We start from the raw sequence: 18,000 nt of genomic DNA, 5'->3' as shown, positions 1-18,000 counted from the left end.
ACCGTGTGTGCTGCATCGCCAAGCTTCACTTACCTAGATAAAATATTATTATTATTAAGCTGTTATATGAACAAATCAGTTGTTGCAAAACGCACATCTGCAGTGCCCTGCAAAATCCATACATTGCTTTCCCTGTACTGATGCCAAGCATCCACTTTAAGTATAGTTCTCCCATTCTGGTCATTCATTTTATATTTGGAAAGTGTTTCAACAGGACAAGCCCTTGATCTAGTTGAGTTCTTGAGACAACACAGTTTAATGCTCACCAGCATGTCTGAAATCCAGAGAACAATGTTAACATTTTAAATCTTAGAATGAATGGTATGGTGTGGGTCGCCTTGTATATGTTCCAAGTGTGAAAAATAAACTGCCTATGCTTTCCTTCCTTCCTATCTTTTGCTGTCTTGATGCATCATTCTACACCCACACACACCATTTATCACATTATCGTTTTTTCTTTATTTAAGCTGAATGCATCCATTTCCCCCTAAATCCGACACCCTGCTTGAAACTTTAACCCAATGCGTATGTTTCTCAGTCTATGCAATTTCGGGTCGTGCCAATCATTGGTTGGCAATTGCTACTAAGGGTGCATGTTCACTCAGATGAAAACTGCAGCCAGTCTTGACTCCCCAGTGTAGTCAAGTATACCTGTCTTATCCCATGAGTTTCATCAGTCACACTTTGCATCTACCTGTGTGCATGTAAACATGTAAACCAGCTCTCAGCTTCATAAGTCGCCTTGTCTGTCTCCTAGTTTTGCAGGATGAGGTGGCAGATTTAGGAAGGGATGGCGTGGCCCATACTACTTCAGACTACAGAGGTGGGGTGCACCATTTTTGAATGCTCTCCATTGTATACCCCCTCCCAACAAAAACACCCTGCCCTTGCAAAGGGGTAGCAAATGCGCTGTCTGCCAGGTGTTGTCAGGAGTCCAGCTCGCTTCAGCCCGAGCCGGCAGGCCAGGGATCCTCATCCGACAGCTGGCATGACCACCTTGGTTGCTGCTGTCCTAGCAGAGTTCCAGTCGCCTCCTTTGCCGCGATGACTTTCTGTTCGTAGAGAGGTTAGCTTTGTTTTAATGTGGAGGAACATAAAATGTATGCCCCGCCACCTGCTATCTTAAATTTGTTGTTGTTGTTTAGTCGTTTAGTCGTGTCCGACTCTTTGTGACCCCATGGACCATAGCACGCCAGGCACTCCTGTCTTGCACTGCCTCCCGCAGTTTGGTCAAACTCATGTTCGTAGCTTCGAGAACACTGTCCAACCATCTCGTCCTCTGTCGTCCCCTTCTCCTAGTGCCCTCCATCAGGGTCTTTTCCATCAGGGTCTTTTCCATCAGGGTCTTTTCCATCTCGTCCTCTGTCGTCCCCTTCTCCTAGTGCCCAACATCAGGGTCTTTTCCAAGGATTCTTCTCTTCTCTAGAGGTGGCCAAAGTATTGGAGCCTCAGCTTCACGATCTGTCCTTCCAGGGAGCACTCAGGGCTGATTTCCTTAAGAATGGATAGGTTTGATCTTCTTGCAGTCCACGGGACTCTCAAGAGTCTCCTCCAGCACCATAATTCAAAAGCATCAATTCTTCGGCGATCAGCCTTCTTTATGGTCCAGCTCTCACTTCCATACATCACTACTGGGAAAACCATAGCTTTAACTATACGGACCTTTGTCGGCAAGGTGATGTCTCTGCTTTTTAAGATGCTGTCTAGGTTTGTCATTGCTTTTCTCCCAAGAAGCAGGCGTCTTTTAATTTCGTGACTGCTGTCACCATCTGCAGTGATCAAGGAGCCCAAGAAGGTGAAATCTCTCACTGCCTCCATTTCTTCCCCTTCTATTTGCCAGGAGGTGATGGGACCAGTGGCCATGATCTTGGTTTTTTTGATGTTGAGCTTCAGACCATATTTTGCGCTCTCCTCTTTCACCCTCATTAAAAGGTTCTTTAATTCCTCCTCGCTTTCTGCCATCAAGGTTGTGTCATCTGCATATCTGAGGTTGTTGATATTTCTTCCGGCAATCTTAATTCCGGCTTGGGATTCATCTAGTTCAGCCTTGGGATTCATCTAGTCCAGCTATCTTAAATAGTACACTTCATTTCACAACCTCATTTCTGCCAGACTTTATGCTGCATGGATAGGCCAAGTCTCTATTGCCTTGGAGGAAATGCAGGCTTTGCACATGCTGCTGGCAGTCTAGACTTGGCCTTGGGGGCATGAACTAGATGATGGTTGCTGCTGTTCCGGTTCTCCGAAATATTTTTGCTCCCACTCGTGCTAGGGCAGGAACCAAAGCAAGATCTATCTGCCCATTCATAGTAAGCCATTAACCTCCCTCCCCATATAACACATAGAGAGAGGCAGTGGTTGTGTGTTGCATTTTGGCAGTCTCTGCATGATGCCTGCTCTGGTTGTTGTTTTTCCCTCTTCTCTCCTCACCCCTTCTCATTAGCTAAGGTGGCTTGATGTATTTTACAGGGGCTTTTTTGTGCTTACTAATTTAATACAAAACACTGCACAAGCCGGTTCCCCCCCCCCCCGAGACTGAAAGGAAAGGGATTTAAAGTTGGTTATTTGGGTGGATTTGGAACAGATTTTATTATTTGCACAAATATCATGTCTTTTCCTGGCACTGCTGTTGCTTCTGCTGTTTCTGCTTGATGCTGAATTACCTGTGTTCTTTTCCTCAGCTCCTTTGCTTCTTTCCATCTTAAAAACTTGGCAAGATTTTGATGCATGCATGCCTAGAATAGTTAGCAAGAGTAACTTGTTAAGGTGTGTGCGTGTGTGAAATTAGTTCTTTTTTTCTCTGCAGGGTCAATGAATAGAAACACCAACCTCCAAAAAGCCCCTTATTTCTTTGGGGCTTTCTTAAAAATCTTCTTCTTCTTTTTTTTAAGAAGAGGTTTTCAAACCCTCTAATGCTATTGTACTTTTTAACTTTCATTTTTGCTTCGTCTGCATTGAATCATCTTTTACTACTTAAAACCAAAATTGGGTTTATTGAAACATTTCAATTTTGATTATTTTTTTAATAAAGATGTCGCCATCTAACTTAATGAAATCACTGGGATGAAATGAGTAAAAGTTTGAAGAATGTAATAAGCTCGGAGCCCTGCAGATTTTATTAAATGTGTAGCAGACAGAATGCGGGCACATTTCAGCGGTGTGTTTTCTTTCCCCTTATGTGCTGTCTTGGATCAATAGGGTGTGAAAAACATGCCTTGTCAGAAATGACCTTTGCACTGTTAGACTGACTCTCTTTCGGGCGATTTTCCAGCAGGATGAGTTCTGCCTACACCTTACATTGCCAGGAGTTCTCTCTCTTTGTCTGCGTTTGCAACTCACTTCCTGCCCTTCTCCCGCTGTTTTGGGCAAAGGGTTGGGGCTGCATTCTAATCCCATTCCCCTGCAGTTGGACACAGTAAATGCATTTTGCAGACGGCGCGTGTGCCTGTCAATCTCATTTCAGTGGCATCATAACTTATGAGCGGCACTGCAATTTATTAGCCCAGAGATCTTCTCACTTGAGGAAATAAAACGCTGCCTGCATGATACAGTGTTTGTCAGCAAACCTTTTTAAATGATGGAATTTGTAAAATCCAGAGCCTCTGGATTCCTACAAATTCCATCATTTAAAAAGGTTTGCTGACAAACTCTGTATCATGCAGGCAGCGTTTTATCCAGAAGGTCATCAGGTGCAACTTCCTGCTTCAGGACAGCATTATTATTATTATTATTATTATTATTATTATTATTATTATTATTATTGCTCAATTTGTATATCACTTAATGCCAAAGCAGGCTTTTAAGCAGCTTAAGGTAAAGGTACCCCTGACCCTTAGGACAAGGTGCGGATGACTCTGGGGTTCATCTCGCTCTATAGGCCGCGAGAGCCGGCATTTTTCCGCAGTTTCCGGGTCATGTGACCACCATGACTAACCCGCTTCTGGCGAACCAGAGCAGTGCATGGAAACGCCATTTACCTTCCTGCCGGAGTGGTACCTATTTATCTACTTGCACTTTGTGCTTTCAAACTGCTAGGTTGGCAGGAGCTGGGACCGAATGGTGGGAGCTCATCCCATTGCAGGGATTCGAACTGCCAACTTTCAGTTTACAAAATATCAATTCTCTTGCAGGATCCTTCATTTGTCCCCAAAGTCACTTCACTGTTCCATAAGTCCGAAGAGGTAGTCCCTTGTGCCATTCTCTCTGAATCCTTCATCTTCCCAGAAAAAGTATTGGTGCACCTTAGATGTCCATTTCTGTCCTGATAGGACTTTGCGTTTCTGCAAGTTGGGGGCATTGTTTGTTTCCTGGGGGGGACGGGGACATCCAGGCAGGTTTCGTCTATCTCATTATCACACCAGCTTAAAGAGGACATAGTTCAGCCTTTATGACTCTGGGGAAGTCTCCACCTGGGGGGCTTAAAGTGCATCTTCTAAGAGGAGTTCCCACCTTGGTGGCATTCAATCGATGTTTCCACTCACTGGAAAACTGTTGGTCAACTATGTGGGCATCCCCACTTTTCCAAGCCGTAGGAGATCAAATCCTTGGCATGTGCAGAGGCAGCGTTCAGAGAAAAGGTATAACAGAGCACAGACCAAACATGGCTTTCTGTTCCGGAATCCTGCCCTGGATGTGAAGTTCTAGGACTGTCCTCTAGGAGCCCCTGGGAATAGAAATCCTCAGTAAGAAATGTCCATTTTCCCTTCTGTTTATCCCATAAATTATTTCTCTCATTCTTGCTGTGCACTTAAACCTCCAAGATGTCCCCCCCCCCCCGGTAACATGGTATTGTTACTTCATTGTATCTGTGAACATTTTAATTTCACGGCCTGCAGCCTTCGCAGCCTTTTGTTCTCTCTTCCTATGGGCACGGAAGGGTCACAGTCATTTTGGATTGGCTTAAGTCATGTTTTTTTGGAGGCCTCCGTATGTCGGAAATGTGGAGCTAACACTCTTTGCTAATTAAATGGGTCTTTGGGGCAGCTGGGTTGGAAAACTTACCTCCAGGGAGCATTGCCTCTTCAACTTCAAAACCATAGAAGTTTACAATTGGGAAGTTGGTCTGCCGCTGGGTTTTCCTCTTGTTTGAATCTTGCATCTTTCTCATTCCAGCTTGGGGTGAGCCTACGTGAAATGTTGGTGCAAAGCAAGTAATACATATTCCACAAATGTATCCCTATTCCACCCCCACCCCCAAATGGGGGGCAGCGGGAATGCTGATAATAGGCTTTATGAAGAAGGTGGTATGGGACACCCCGCCCCCAACATCCTGTTCTTGTTTTGCATTCCTCTCAGTTGAGGGAGTGTTCAGTAAAAAGCTTATGCTGTCAATTGTACTGCAGTTGTTCTGGATGGCGGGGGACTCGCGCTCCCCCCGACATTTACTTTATAGCTGGAGCCTTCTTAAAATCACTGAATTTGTGCCTTACACCCAAAGACGCCTGCTTGTAGGTCCTAGAGTTATCTGGTTGGGCCCTGGCAAACTGGATACTGGATTCGATAAGTCTTTGGTCTGATCCAGCTGGCTCTTTTTATTTTCTAGATCTTTTGCCATGGAGAAACTGCACGTGGAGCTTAGCTTGCCATGCTTTTTATACTCTTCTAGGCTGTGTTCAAGCCACTAAATTGTGTGTGGCTCCATGCCCTGCGGCGTAGTGAGGGAAATTGATTTTGGGGATGGATAAGGAAACAGGTGACAGTGAAGGCTAGGATGCCTCAGGAGAGGGAAGAATTTGGGGGAAGTATAATGAGAGGAGTTGCATGGAGAAGAGTATACAGTATATAGAGGCAAAGAGACACAGACCTGGGGCGATTTGCAAACAGTTCACACCATTGTCTTCCTGGAAGAACACTCTGCACAGTAGGAGAGAGAGCGTTTGAGGGACATAAGGACACCCGTCCTGAAACATCCTGTTTCTGCAACCTTTCCACCTAAAACAAATGGAAGGATCTTGGAAATAGGGGCATGAATGGATAGCCTGCATTGGGATCTACTAGATATGCTAGGCAGGGATTTCTGAGATAGGTAATTGTGTGAAGTTCCTCTAGATCCCATGCCTTCCCTCCTAGCCTGAGGTTGTTTAACCGATCATGGAGGCTTCTAAACTTCATTGTGTTTTAGATATCTCTCTGTGTGTAGGCTTCATCTACCTAATCACATGTTTTTGTTCACATTACGCTAAAAATAGAGTGAGTTGGTTATTATTAGGATACATAATCTGTTTTTAAAAGCATGCACTTCATGTGTGTTTCCCCAAATCTGAACTTTCAAACAAAGTGTTTCTGAATTATTGATGCCAAATGCATGTTTCTGTAATGCAGCCGTGTAAACGGGATTGAATGCCCATCCAGAGGTGCCCAGAGCTCTCCAAAGTGCATGCTAAAAAGCAGAAAGAAAACATTGCTGCGGTGCTGGAAGATTTACAAAGCAATAGTTTGTTGTCTTGATTCATGTAGTTCTGTCAACTTGCATCTGGGCTTCTTCTTTCAAAGTACCACTTTGGTGGGTGGCTGAAGAGTACACAGGCATTCTCCCTTTCATTCCAACCACAGTTGGAGAGAATTGCAGAAGTACTGCTCTTTTTTGTCACCCCTGAACCTCTTATCAAACAGCTTCATTGAGGGACCTGTTATCAGGTCATTACCTCCTGGTGGTATGGAAGAGATCATTCATTGGCGCATCCAATCATTGCCTTGTTGTACCACCTGTGTGTGTTGGTGTGGATGGGCTGCCTTTCAGCAGCCAAGACTGAGCTCAGCAAAGCAATGGAGCCAATCACCTGTGCTTCCATTTTAATCTGATTTTGTGCTAACTTTTTTAAATGTGGTGTTGGAAGCTGCTGCTGCTGCAGGTGATGGCCTTTATTAATACTGAGCAGCCAAGTATGTGTTGCACACTCATTCTTTTGCAGACTTCTGCACTGTCCCTTTATTGCACTGATCACTTTCTCTGCCTTAGTCCAAACGCTCCAGCAGAGCTGAGCCTCTTTTCAGCCAATGCCTCTCACGTTGAAGCATTTGCCCCATAACCACACCAAACACTACCTTTTCGGGTTCACAAGACCGCAATACTAATATCAAAATTGGCTCATCCCTCCTCGACCCTTTCCGGCGCCTGCGAAAGACAGTTGTAGTTGTCTCCGATGGCATTGTTACAAGCCTCGGGTTTTATTGCCAGTGACCCCACGGGCAGCAAGCCTGTGAGCGTTGCACGTCAGGTTTTACAGTGGGCTATGATGTATTATGCTTCAGTGGTGCCATAGATTAAAGTGGGAGAGGGGGGGGGGAGAGACAGAACAGAGTTGTGCATTCCTGAGACTGTTCTAGGGCACTGGGGGAGTTTGGTCCTCATCTCTGGGCACTGAAATCCCAAAGGGAGCGATGATAAATAGGCAGCCGCTCAGAGGAGATATCGCCAGGCTAGGAAGTTTTGATGTATGGGGAGCGATAAAATGCACCTAGCCTGCGAAACAGTGATTGGGAGAGGCGCAGTAACAGCCTTCAGGTGTCGAGGGGTGTTGATGCTGGGAGCTAAAGGGAGGGATAGTGCACTGTGTATTTAACTGAGTCATAAGGAGTGATCTTGGTTGTGGGAAGGAAAGCACTTGGATTTGGGTTCCCCCCAACACTTTTATATCCATCACTTGTTTCCACTGCCTGTTTCTCCCCATCTCTTGTCTTCTCTCTGCCACTGCCAAATATTAAGAATATGCACACAACACCATAAAGCTGGTGATTCCTCAAATATTTTGCTCTGGCGCCTCTACAAATAGAAGAATTCCCTTTGGAACTTTTAAAGGAAAGTAGAGATTGCTGTTGTTTAGGTGGTGGTGCAGCTGATGCCTTTGAATCTCTCTCTAGGCTCACTTCTGGCCTTACATTAAAGGGAAACATGGTTGAGTCTTGCAAGTCATAGTCCATGTGTTTTATCATAGAACAGAATCATAAAATCTTAGAACTGGAAGGCGCCCCAAGGGTCATCTAGTCCAAACTCCTGCAATGCACGAATCCAAGCTTAAGCATCCATGACAGATGGCCATCCAACCTCAGTTTAAAATCCTCCAAGGAAGGAGAGTCCACCACCTCTCATGGGAGTCTGTTCCATGATCAAACAGCTCTTAGTGTCAGAAAGTTTTTTTGAATGTTTAGTCGGAATCTCCTTTCTAGGAACTTGAAGCCATTGGTTTGAGTCCTACCCTCCAGAGCAGGAGAAAACACACATGCTCCCTCTTCCATGTGGCAGCCCTTGAGATATTTGAAGAGGGTTATCATATCTCCTCTCAGTCTCCTCTTTTCCAGGCTAAACATACCCAGCTCCTTCAATGGTCCATCATAAGGCTTGGTTTCCAGACCCTTGATAATTTTGGTCGCCCTCCTTTGCACACGTTCCAGCTTGTCAATACCCTTCTTATATTGTGGTGCCCAGAACTGGACACAGGACTCCAGGTGTGGTCTGACCAAGGCAGAATAGTGTGGTATTATGACCTCTCTTGATCTGGACACTAGACTTCTGCTGATGTATTAAAAAAAATCAGGAAGAGGAACAAGGTTAATACAGTCATACCTTAGTTTAAGTACGCCTCGGTTTGAGTACTTTCAGTTTAAGTACTCCGCGGACCCGTCTGGAACAGATTAATCCACTTTCCATTACTTTCAGTGGGAAAGTTTGCTTCAGGTTAAGTACGCTTCAGGTTAAGTATGGACTTCCAGAACCAATTACACTCATACTTCAGGTTAAGTACGCTTCAGGTTAAGTACAGACTTCTGGAACCAATTGTGTACTTAAACCGAGGTACCACTGTATGTGGATATCTATGAGGCTGGGGCCTAGTTCTGATGAAAGGTGGTAAAGCAGTATGCTTTCCCATACATTTTTTTTAATGCTTTCTCATAGAAAATTGTCATGTCACAAAGAAGGCTGGGTTAGGATCCTTTCCCTTTGATGCTAACTTTCAGTGTGCAGGGAGAAATGTGTGTGTGAGACAGAGTATTCAGTCACATGATCCTCTGCCTGCATCGTGAAATGGCACAGCCCAGGTGCAGAACCACCACCTTAGTGAGGAACTAGAATTTAGCAAGTAATGAGTGACTAGTGCATTTGGCTTTTTTTAAAAAAAAACCTGTTTACTTATCAAATGCGAGAGCTGGCTCTGAATATCCACGACACCACTCACTGCGTTCCCAGCTAAAGCTTTTTCCCCTCTTCTTGACACACAGCACAAGAGCTCTCAAGGATGGAATCACAGTCACTGGTGTGAAGAAGAAGAAGGCAGGTTGAAACATGCTGAAGGGATGACCAGCCTCATATAAGCAGCATGCTTGAGCCTAATTAATGCATGAAGGGGTTAATTCCATAGAGTCAACTTGAATCTTGGCTTCCGGAATTCCAACACAATCATAGTGGCAATTGATATATTGGTGGCTTCGTGGGCCATGAAATAGCCTTGTACCACTCTCTGATAAATCTACCCACATATGTGTCTTTTTATTTATAAACTCACTTCTTTAATCATTCTGTCTCTCTTTCCAAAGTCACAATTGGGTCCTGATGTTGGGGAAACTTATACTCTTCTTCATGAGGCAAGGCATCAGTTATGAAATATCTCAGAAAGAGGATGGTGGCAAGATAGGTGCCTTCTTCCACAGCCCTGCCCTGATTTTCATCTGGTGGAAGAGGTAGCAAACATATTTTGAGCACACTGTGTTCTTTCCTCTCCCAGACTTTCCACACTGGGACGTCTGTGGCTTTGAATCATCCCCGTTGACTGAAACATGTGATTTAAGCAACCAAAGCTTTGGCTTCCTGCTCTGTAAAACCGGCACACACTATCATAAGCGTTTTATTATCTGTAATTAATGTTTGTAAAGTACTTGGGAGCTGAAGGTGTGTTAGAAGTACAAAGCAGCATTATATCAGTCGGAAAGCCTGCTTGAATCCAAAGGCAATTCGTGTACCACTAATAAATCACTTGGAGGTTTATTTTTATGTTTCCACTCAAATTTCTGACATAAACCTTTTTATTTCATTGGGAACATGCGCTTAAATAAAAGCAAACCTCTACAGTTACTAATCTCCGATGCCATATTGCGCGAACGTTTTGTTGAAATGCCATCACCTTTTCAAAGAACCAGAGCTGTGTGTTTTCTAGACATTTATGGTTGAAGAATAAATTTTCAGAGACTGTAAATGAAAAGATATCGCTGAACATGATGATCAAATAATATCTGACACTGCTTGTTTAAGGAAATATACATATATCTTACTGCCAGAGCATTTATGACACCAATAAATCTCATTACTTTTGCCTAGTGATAGAATTCTTACTGACTCCACCAAATATCAGATTGGCTTGAAATTGTGCCGTTTTCTGCATACTGGAGCAAAATCATTTTATTATTTAAGCCAGGTGGTGCAAGACGAAAATATAATGCAGCTAAATATAGGGGTGGGTTTTTTAAAAATATATAAAGAAACTATTGTACTGTGTTCATGAAGCATCACATTATGCTGACACTTAGTGACGGAAATGCATCCAAAATACAGTGTCATATTTCCCAAATATCAATATATTCATTGTGAGTTGAAGCTGTTTCAGATAAATGTACAAACGACATGTCTGGTTGCACTTTCATAATAGTAAGTTTGTGCAGTTTTCCACTGGTTAGCTGTCAAAAAACGCTTGAAACGTTTCTGTGCGGACTTCCTATCCAAACCCCACACATACCGGTATCAGTATTTGAAAACCTATTCTGCTCTTCCTTTCCCATCGTCTCCTCAGGCAGTCTGCTGCACTTAGTAGGAGAGGCTGGTGTCCTTTAAAATTTATCCCAGCCAATGCCGTTTCCAAAAGAGGGCAGGGGGGAAGGATCTAATTGGCTCACACACATGGGGGGGGGGGCTCAGCTGTGTCGAACTTGCTCCATGGACCAACACCATCTTCCCAGTGGAGCATCAGTTCCAAGGGAGGAGATATAGCTCTGTTGGTTAGAGCGTGGTGCTGTTAACACAAAGGTTGCAGGTTCAATCCCCAGTGGTGTCCAAACCTTTTTCAAAGAGGGCCAGATTTGATGAACTAAAGGGCCGTGGGGGCTATCCAAAGTTGTTGACCTTTTTTTAGGATTGAAGTTGTTGAGGTTTTTTTAAAGATTTTTACCCCAGGAAATAAACTGCCTTAGGGGCCGGATTAGGCCCCCGAAACGGACTTTGGACATGCCTTCTGTCTGGGATAAGCTGCATATTCCTGCATTGCAGGGGGTTGGACTAGATGTCCATTAGGGCCTCTTCCAACTCTACAATTCTATGATTTGTCTGACTTTGATGCATGGCCACCGCCACAAGGAATCTGCTTGTGAGTAAATGACTCCCAAGGAGCTGGGGAAATGTTTAAAGGCTGTGTGCAAGAGAGAGAGAAGGTGCTAGTTGGGAGTTTCATGGCAGCCACACAGTAAAAAGTATTGTGGACGCCAAAGGGGGAACGTGGATTTTGGCAGCGAGGAAGCATGTGGGAAATGCCCAGGTAACTAAGAGTACCAATTTGGGGTGATGGTGAGCTGTTGTTTGTGGGAGTGCTTGCTGCACCCTCGCCTGTCCTGCAGCACTGCCTGTGGGGTTTTCAACGGGGAACGGCCCCTGACACTTTGGGGGTTTCAACTGCATGAACTGAAATGAAGTTTAGTAGCTCATGAACTGTAGGGTGGCAACTTAACTGCCGCCACCTGAGAAGTGATACGAGAGACATCTTCAGATATCTGAAGGGGTGTCGCATAGTTGATGGCACAAGCTTGCTTTCTTCATAAAGTGCCACCACCCAGGATTTTAGGAGCTGGTATTCTGTTCTAAATCAGAGGGTTGGGCTAGAAAATTCACAACTTGGTCCCTTTCAAGAACCACAACGCTAGCTGCAGTAGCAGCTGCTGTATTCAATATATGGTCAGTTTCATTCTGAGGGAGCTTCCATTTTGGAGCCAGAGCATGTTGGCAGTTTCCCTTTAAAAATGTTTCCTTAGAAATAAGCATGGAGGAAATTGGCTCGGTGAGGTTCAAGCCCTGCTCGCTGAGCTCCGTCGCCTGCAGCCAGATGCTGTCTGATGGCACCTCAACAGGCCAGGACAAACTGTATTATCGGGGGATTAACCACTAAATAGCCAAAAGGAGAGGTCTCTCCATCAGATAAAGCCGTTTGAGCGGAGCGGGTTTGCTTTCTTGCATATAGAGCCCCTGATGTCAAATAGACTGATTTCCAATGCCTGGTCTTTTAAATAATCTTTCCTGCATTTGCTGCTCTTGTAATCTGCCAAATCATTTAATTTTCCCGATAGCAGAAATGCTGTAAAACTTAGATAAACTTGCAGCAGAAATTAACTCCAAGTTGGCTTGCAGCTGAAACACAGGCATGGCGTGTTAGCTTGGCCTGCGCGTGACTTTTCCTCTTCTCTCTTTCCCCTGCAAACTAATCCTCAGTTGAAAGGATACATCTAGACTACTATTTGTGCTTGACGGAATTGCATGAGGAGAAGATGCAGCCTTTGCCATATTCTGTGACTGCCACTGGTGGAAGTTGCAGCAGGTGGGCAAAGGCTGGAGTAGAAGCCATTTCTGGGGTTTCGCATGCAAAGGTGAATCTTAAAGAGATGCAAGTGTGGACAGAGCCGTTGCTGTGCCTCTCTCTAGCCTTTTACTGCCCATTTCTGTTGCCAGTTTCAGTGGATCTTTGCACTTCTCTGCAGCCTTAAAGAGCAAAACATTGGGGTGACAACTTTCCATTGGGCAGTGATATCTGAGACCACTGACAATCTTCTGTCGATCTCTGTGCCTGTTCTTAGAATCATAGAATCATTGTAGAGTCTGATGGGATCCCAAGGATCATCTCATGCAACTTCCTGCAATGCAGGACTCGCAGCAAAAAAAAAAATCCCTGGCCATCCAAGCTCTGTTTAAAAACCTCCAAGGAGGGGGATTCCACCACCTTCCGAGGGAGTCCATTCCACTATCAAACATGTTTTATCATTAGAAAGTTCTTCCTAATGCTTAGTGGGAATCTCCTTTCTTGTCACTTGAATCCATTGGTTCAGGCCCTAGTCTCTGGAGAAGGAGAAAACAAGCTTGCTGTATCTTCCACCTGACAGCCTTTTAGATATTTGAAGATGGCTCTCATCTCAGTCTTCTGTTCTCCATGCTAAGCATCCCCAACTCCCTCAGCCATTCCTTAGTTTCCAGACCCTTGATTATCTTGGTCACCCTCCTCCGCACACATTACAGCTTGTTAATATCCTCCCTTTATTGTGGCACCCAGAACTGTATTCTAGGTGTGGTCTGACCAAGGCCAAATGAAGTGGAACTATTACTTCCCTTGATCTGGACACTAGACTTCTGTTGATGCAGCCTGGAATTGCATTAGCTGTTTCTTGCCCGATGTATCACACTTCTGACTCGTGTTAAACTTCTGATCTACTAAGATCGCTAGAACATTGTGTGTTTTAATAGAGTCTCTCCTGTCCTCTCTCCTTCCAGGTACGAGTCCTCTCTCTTTGACCTGGTGGAAGCAGTGAGCCAGGACTCGCAGCATCACTACAGCGAAAGCCGCAACCTGAGCCAAGTGCTTGTGCCTCAAAGCAGGAGGTGGAGGAAGCCTGGATGGAAGCAGAGCCCAACTGGTGCCATGAATGGGACCATGGCTGAGCTAGAGGAGAGCCGGATTCTGGAGGAAATCTTTTTCATTTGAGGGGCCCAGCGGTTGCCGCCTTTCCTTCCGGGTGGATCCAAGGACCTGTCTTCCCTTTCTAACATGGGCATGTTTACACATTGGGATATTGCTTTTAAATTATTTGATTGACGAATGATTGTCTCCTTAACTCCCCCCACCCCTTAGAAAAACTTAACACGATAGTTCCCCTGTCCCAATTTCCAAATCATGTCTAAAAAACATCCTTTCAAGCAGACTGACCGAAGTGTAAGCAGGACATTTCTGGGCTCTTTCTCTGCACGGTTACAAGGTAATAACTTTTAAAGGAAAAGAAATTCATGCCATTGTGGAAGGGATTAGTATTTCATTATTGATTTATTTTTTTTAGCTGTGAAAACCAGTTTCCCAGAGCTTCATTGCTTGCTCATACACAAAAGCACATTCCAACTTTTATCATTTTTCCAAGTAGCCTGTTAAAATTGAGGGTGCTACCTATATATATATATAGCTAATGAATTCCCAGCACCGTCTGTCAGATTCTGTGTTGTGCCATTTAACGGGGGTGGGGGTTGAAGATGGGTAAGCAGCAGCCTCCTCTTAACACTAATGGACATTTCTCAGTTAATGAATCTCTTACGAAATAAGCCTCTCTCTCTCTATTTTTCTTTAAGGGTGTATTAGACATAGACTATCTACTGAGAGAGTATGCCCCTTACAGCTAAGCTGTGTGAACAAAATCAAGCATTTTGACAGCCTAACCTGCTATTTTTTTCTCCACTCCTCCATGCTGAAAAGTGCTACAGGGTGAGACCAGCTCATGGAGTGTTATCTCTGAGGTCCCCCCCCCTTTTCTTCTTCTATTTTTAACCCCCTACCCATTCCTGGGCGTTGTAAATAAAGACAAATCAGTAATTCATCCCACTTGCCACTTGTGACGTGGATTCCCCCTTCTGGCTTTAATCATTTGTGCTATATCTTATTTCATTTTGTTTTTAAAATATGCTCCCCACCCTTCCCCAGGAAAACTGCATGTTCAGTTATTTAAAGAAATGTCCGGAATTAGTTGAAATGGCTGCAGTTTGCAGGAATCAACAATCACTTCTTGTCCCGTTTAGTGTTCATATTTTAGCAGAACAAGCCACAGGCATGAATTCATGGAAGCCCGACTCTGAAACTCCCCTTTCTGCAGCTCAAAGGTGGTGCAAAGGGAGAGGGACAGCTTTAGTCTGGGCAGACATCAGTTCTGAAATGCTCCTTCTTCCCCTGGCCTTTGCCTTCCTCTCTGCTTATGTCCACGAGGTGGGCTGGGAAGCTGCTATTTTCCCCCTAAGTTCACAGGAGGGTCGCTTATCCATTGCCTTAATTCTGCAAGTGGAGAGGCGTCTCAGCACCCCATATCAGATCACATGGGGATTAGTTTTTTTGGTGTGCGGCTTTTAGCAAAGTTGAAGGGAGCCTGAAGTTCTTCCACTGACCCAAGGATCAAGTATACACTATAGGAAGAAATGAACAGGTCCAAGTAGGAAATACTGAACTCTTTAAAAATTCTGCAGATTTAGGGCTTCTTCCAGTGTCGCAGTTTGAGCCCTTGGATGCTGGCCCTTAGCGTTCAGGAACGGGGCACCTTACAGGCTTTTTGCTGCTGTTTCTGCCTCATCATCACGGTCTCTAGTTTCACTAGGCAAGATGGTCTTTTAGGGCTGCATATCGCTGACCTCCAGCGCAGACTGTGAGCTTTTTATTATATTTCTGTCATTTGAGCACAGTGATTCATATTAACATAGGAGCTACCCAAAACAGGAGAACGAATGCAACATAAAACAACAGGATTTCTTCCTAAGCTCTCTCTCTCCCCCCCCCTCTCCTTTTTAGACAGTCCCTCATCAGGAATGAATACAATAATTTTCCCTTTTAATTTCTAGCCTTCTCTTGTTTGCCTGGTTTGCCCCTCTGCTTGCCTTTTTAAGATCAACCTTAAGCGGTGCCTTCAGATTTACATTCCAGAGCTCTCTCTGTCAGAGTGATTTTTTTTGTCTCCAGTTCTTAGCCAGTGCCAATATTTAACCTCTTTTAATATTGAATCTAGGATTTCCGATAAAGCTCTTGATAAACAGGTCGGATTAATGCTGTTGATTTTTGTGTCAAATTGTACCTTGGTCATCAATGTCTTTCGAAAGGAGCATTGTCAAGGGTTCAACTTCAAACTCTATCCATAATGGCTAAAATTCATCCATAGGAAAAAAAAACCTGTCTCTGAGGCACTTTATTAAAAATATTTTTAAAAAAAGGAATAAGAGGGTCCAAGAGGGTTGGTTGCACAGTTGGGCCAAGCACTCCAAATTCAATTGTTCAAAAGTCCATGCAGTCAGTTAGGGTGGCTGCCATTTTAGTGTACAGATGGCAGCTTGTGGGATTCAGTGGAGACACTGCATAAATCCTTGCCTTTGTGCACATGTGAGCAGCATCAACCGGGAACTTTGTCCATTGTCCAATCAATCTGCATAACCTGCGTAAGTGAGGATACCCACCAAGATGTCGATGGCTGAATGTGGCTAAGCAAGGGGAAATGCATGAAGGCTGGGCAAGGTGAGATGTCTTGTCTGCACATTTCCCAGCATAATTTGGAGACACTGCACATTGACAGCACAATATGGGAAATGCCCCATTCAGGCGCCGTAGTGTCTGCACGTTCACTATGCCGACTGCTTCGTATGTACACCCTCTGCACAACTTGCAATCCTTTCTGGAAGCCAAAGGCATTTTGTCACAAGGCTTTATAAAGCTGAAGTTGTTCAGAATAGTTACAGCTTCGGAGGAAAAGCAGGTAGGGGGAAATCAGTGGCTGTCAAAGACCAAAATCAGCAGTTGCGGGTGGAAATTGTTTTTCCCCCCTGTCTGCTCAAGCAATAGAAGAGAATTGAAACTTAAACTAGCCCAGGAAGTCTCAGAGTGCTGTCCATGTGCAGTTTAGTTCCTGTAGCTGAAAGCACCAACCAGGGACAGCAAAGTGCAAGGGGAAGGACTCTGTCCAAGATTTACTCCACGTAAATCTTGCTGGGTGGAATCAGAATGGTCTTGGAGCAGCTATTCTTGTGCTGGGTGTTGAGTCTTCATGCGTTGAGTCTTGGTTCTGCCACAAATGGCCTGTTGTTGTTGTCGACGTCGTCTTTGTCTCCCCCCAACACACATGTGCACTTTGTAAGAAATGGATCTGTAAAAACAATCACCCCTCCAAAATACTTATTGGGTTATGTTTGGTAAGTACTACCTGAGACTTGATTGGATCTTTAAAAATAAACACATGCAATGTTTTAATTTAATAAATTATCAAGGTGGATTTCCCCCCTTTCTTATCTGTCTCGTTTCTTTATTTCTTGCCTCGTTTTGTGAGTTGGCATGTCGTGCGGAATTTCTGGATGTTTTCTCCCCCTCCCTTTGTGTTGAAGCACACACGTCCAGGCAGAGGAAAGTTGGCAGATACTTTGGACTGTTTTTTTAAAAAAAGAAAGAAAAAGAAAGAAAGAAAATGTTTCATCTTCTTTGTTGGGCCCCCAACTGACAAACACACCGAACAACACACTGGGCCAAGCAACGTTGGAAACGCCGGAGGCAAAAGTTGCTTTTCTTGAGATGCAAGCATTCAAAGCCCATCTCAGTTTTGTGTGTTATATCTGTCCAGGCAGCAGATGGTAGCCTGATAAAGTTAAGGGTCCTTCAAAGCAAAGGAGCAGGAGGGTGTAAACGGGTGGGGGAAGCTGCCTAAATGGGATTGCAAAGCGGGCGGCTTTCCCGAGTGACAGGACAAGAAAACGCCAGAGGCAATGTTGTGAATTAGCGCCGGTTCACAAAGGCACCCTCATCATTACTTGACAATAGCTATGATTCTAGGAATTCTTCCAAGGATTGAGGCATCAGGAGACCCTCGTGGGGCAGATACCCTTGGGAGATCCTCTCCTTTGGGAGGTGGGTGGTTTTGCCCTCTCCAGCTGGGTGATGACAGTCTTGTTCACGCAGTCTTTTATAGGACTAGCCTTGGTATTTAGAATAGGGACACCTGCCATGTCTCCTTTGAGGAAATGGTCATCGTCATGGATCGTCCTGGTGCCTGCAGGCACACATAGAATTGTAGAGTTGGAAGTAACCCCACACAATGCAGGAATCTCAGCTAAGGCATCCATGATAGATGGCCGTCCAACCTCTGCTTTAAAATCCTCCAGGGAAGGAGAGCCCACAAGCTCTCGAGGGAGACCATTGCACTATCAAACATGCAGACACAATTGTCCTTCTTGGTGCCCACATCTCCTGATGCTGAAATTTG

The 18,000-nt window shown here is 44.6% G+C and overlaps 1 protein-coding gene across 5 annotated transcripts in view; it reads left to right on the top strand.

Annotated features, from left to right (window-relative positions):
• Nucleotides 1–17,164, top strand: part of KIAA1328 (KIAA1328 ortholog) — a 198,921-nt gene extending 181,757 nt beyond the window's left edge. For all 5 annotated transcript variants that reach the window (XM_035100607.2, XM_035100609.2, XM_035100608.2 and 2 more), the window contains one exon: nt 13,511–17,164. In XM_035100607.2, the coding sequence (XP_034956498.2) occupies nt 13,511–13,721 (211 nt within the window). In that variant the 3' untranslated portion in view covers nt 13,722–17,164. The remainder of the gene's footprint in view (nt 1–13,510) is intronic.
• The last annotated feature ends 836 nt before the right edge of the window (nt 17,165–18,000 follow it).

This window comes from Zootoca vivipara, chromosome 11 (assembly GCF_963506605.1).
Source record: "Zootoca vivipara chromosome 11, rZooViv1.1, whole genome shotgun sequence".
Lineage (NCBI taxonomy): Eukaryota > Metazoa > Chordata > Lepidosauria > Squamata > Lacertidae > Zootoca > Zootoca vivipara.
Note: the sequence above shows the minus strand (reverse complement) of the source record. Positions and strands in the feature narration are given on the sequence as shown.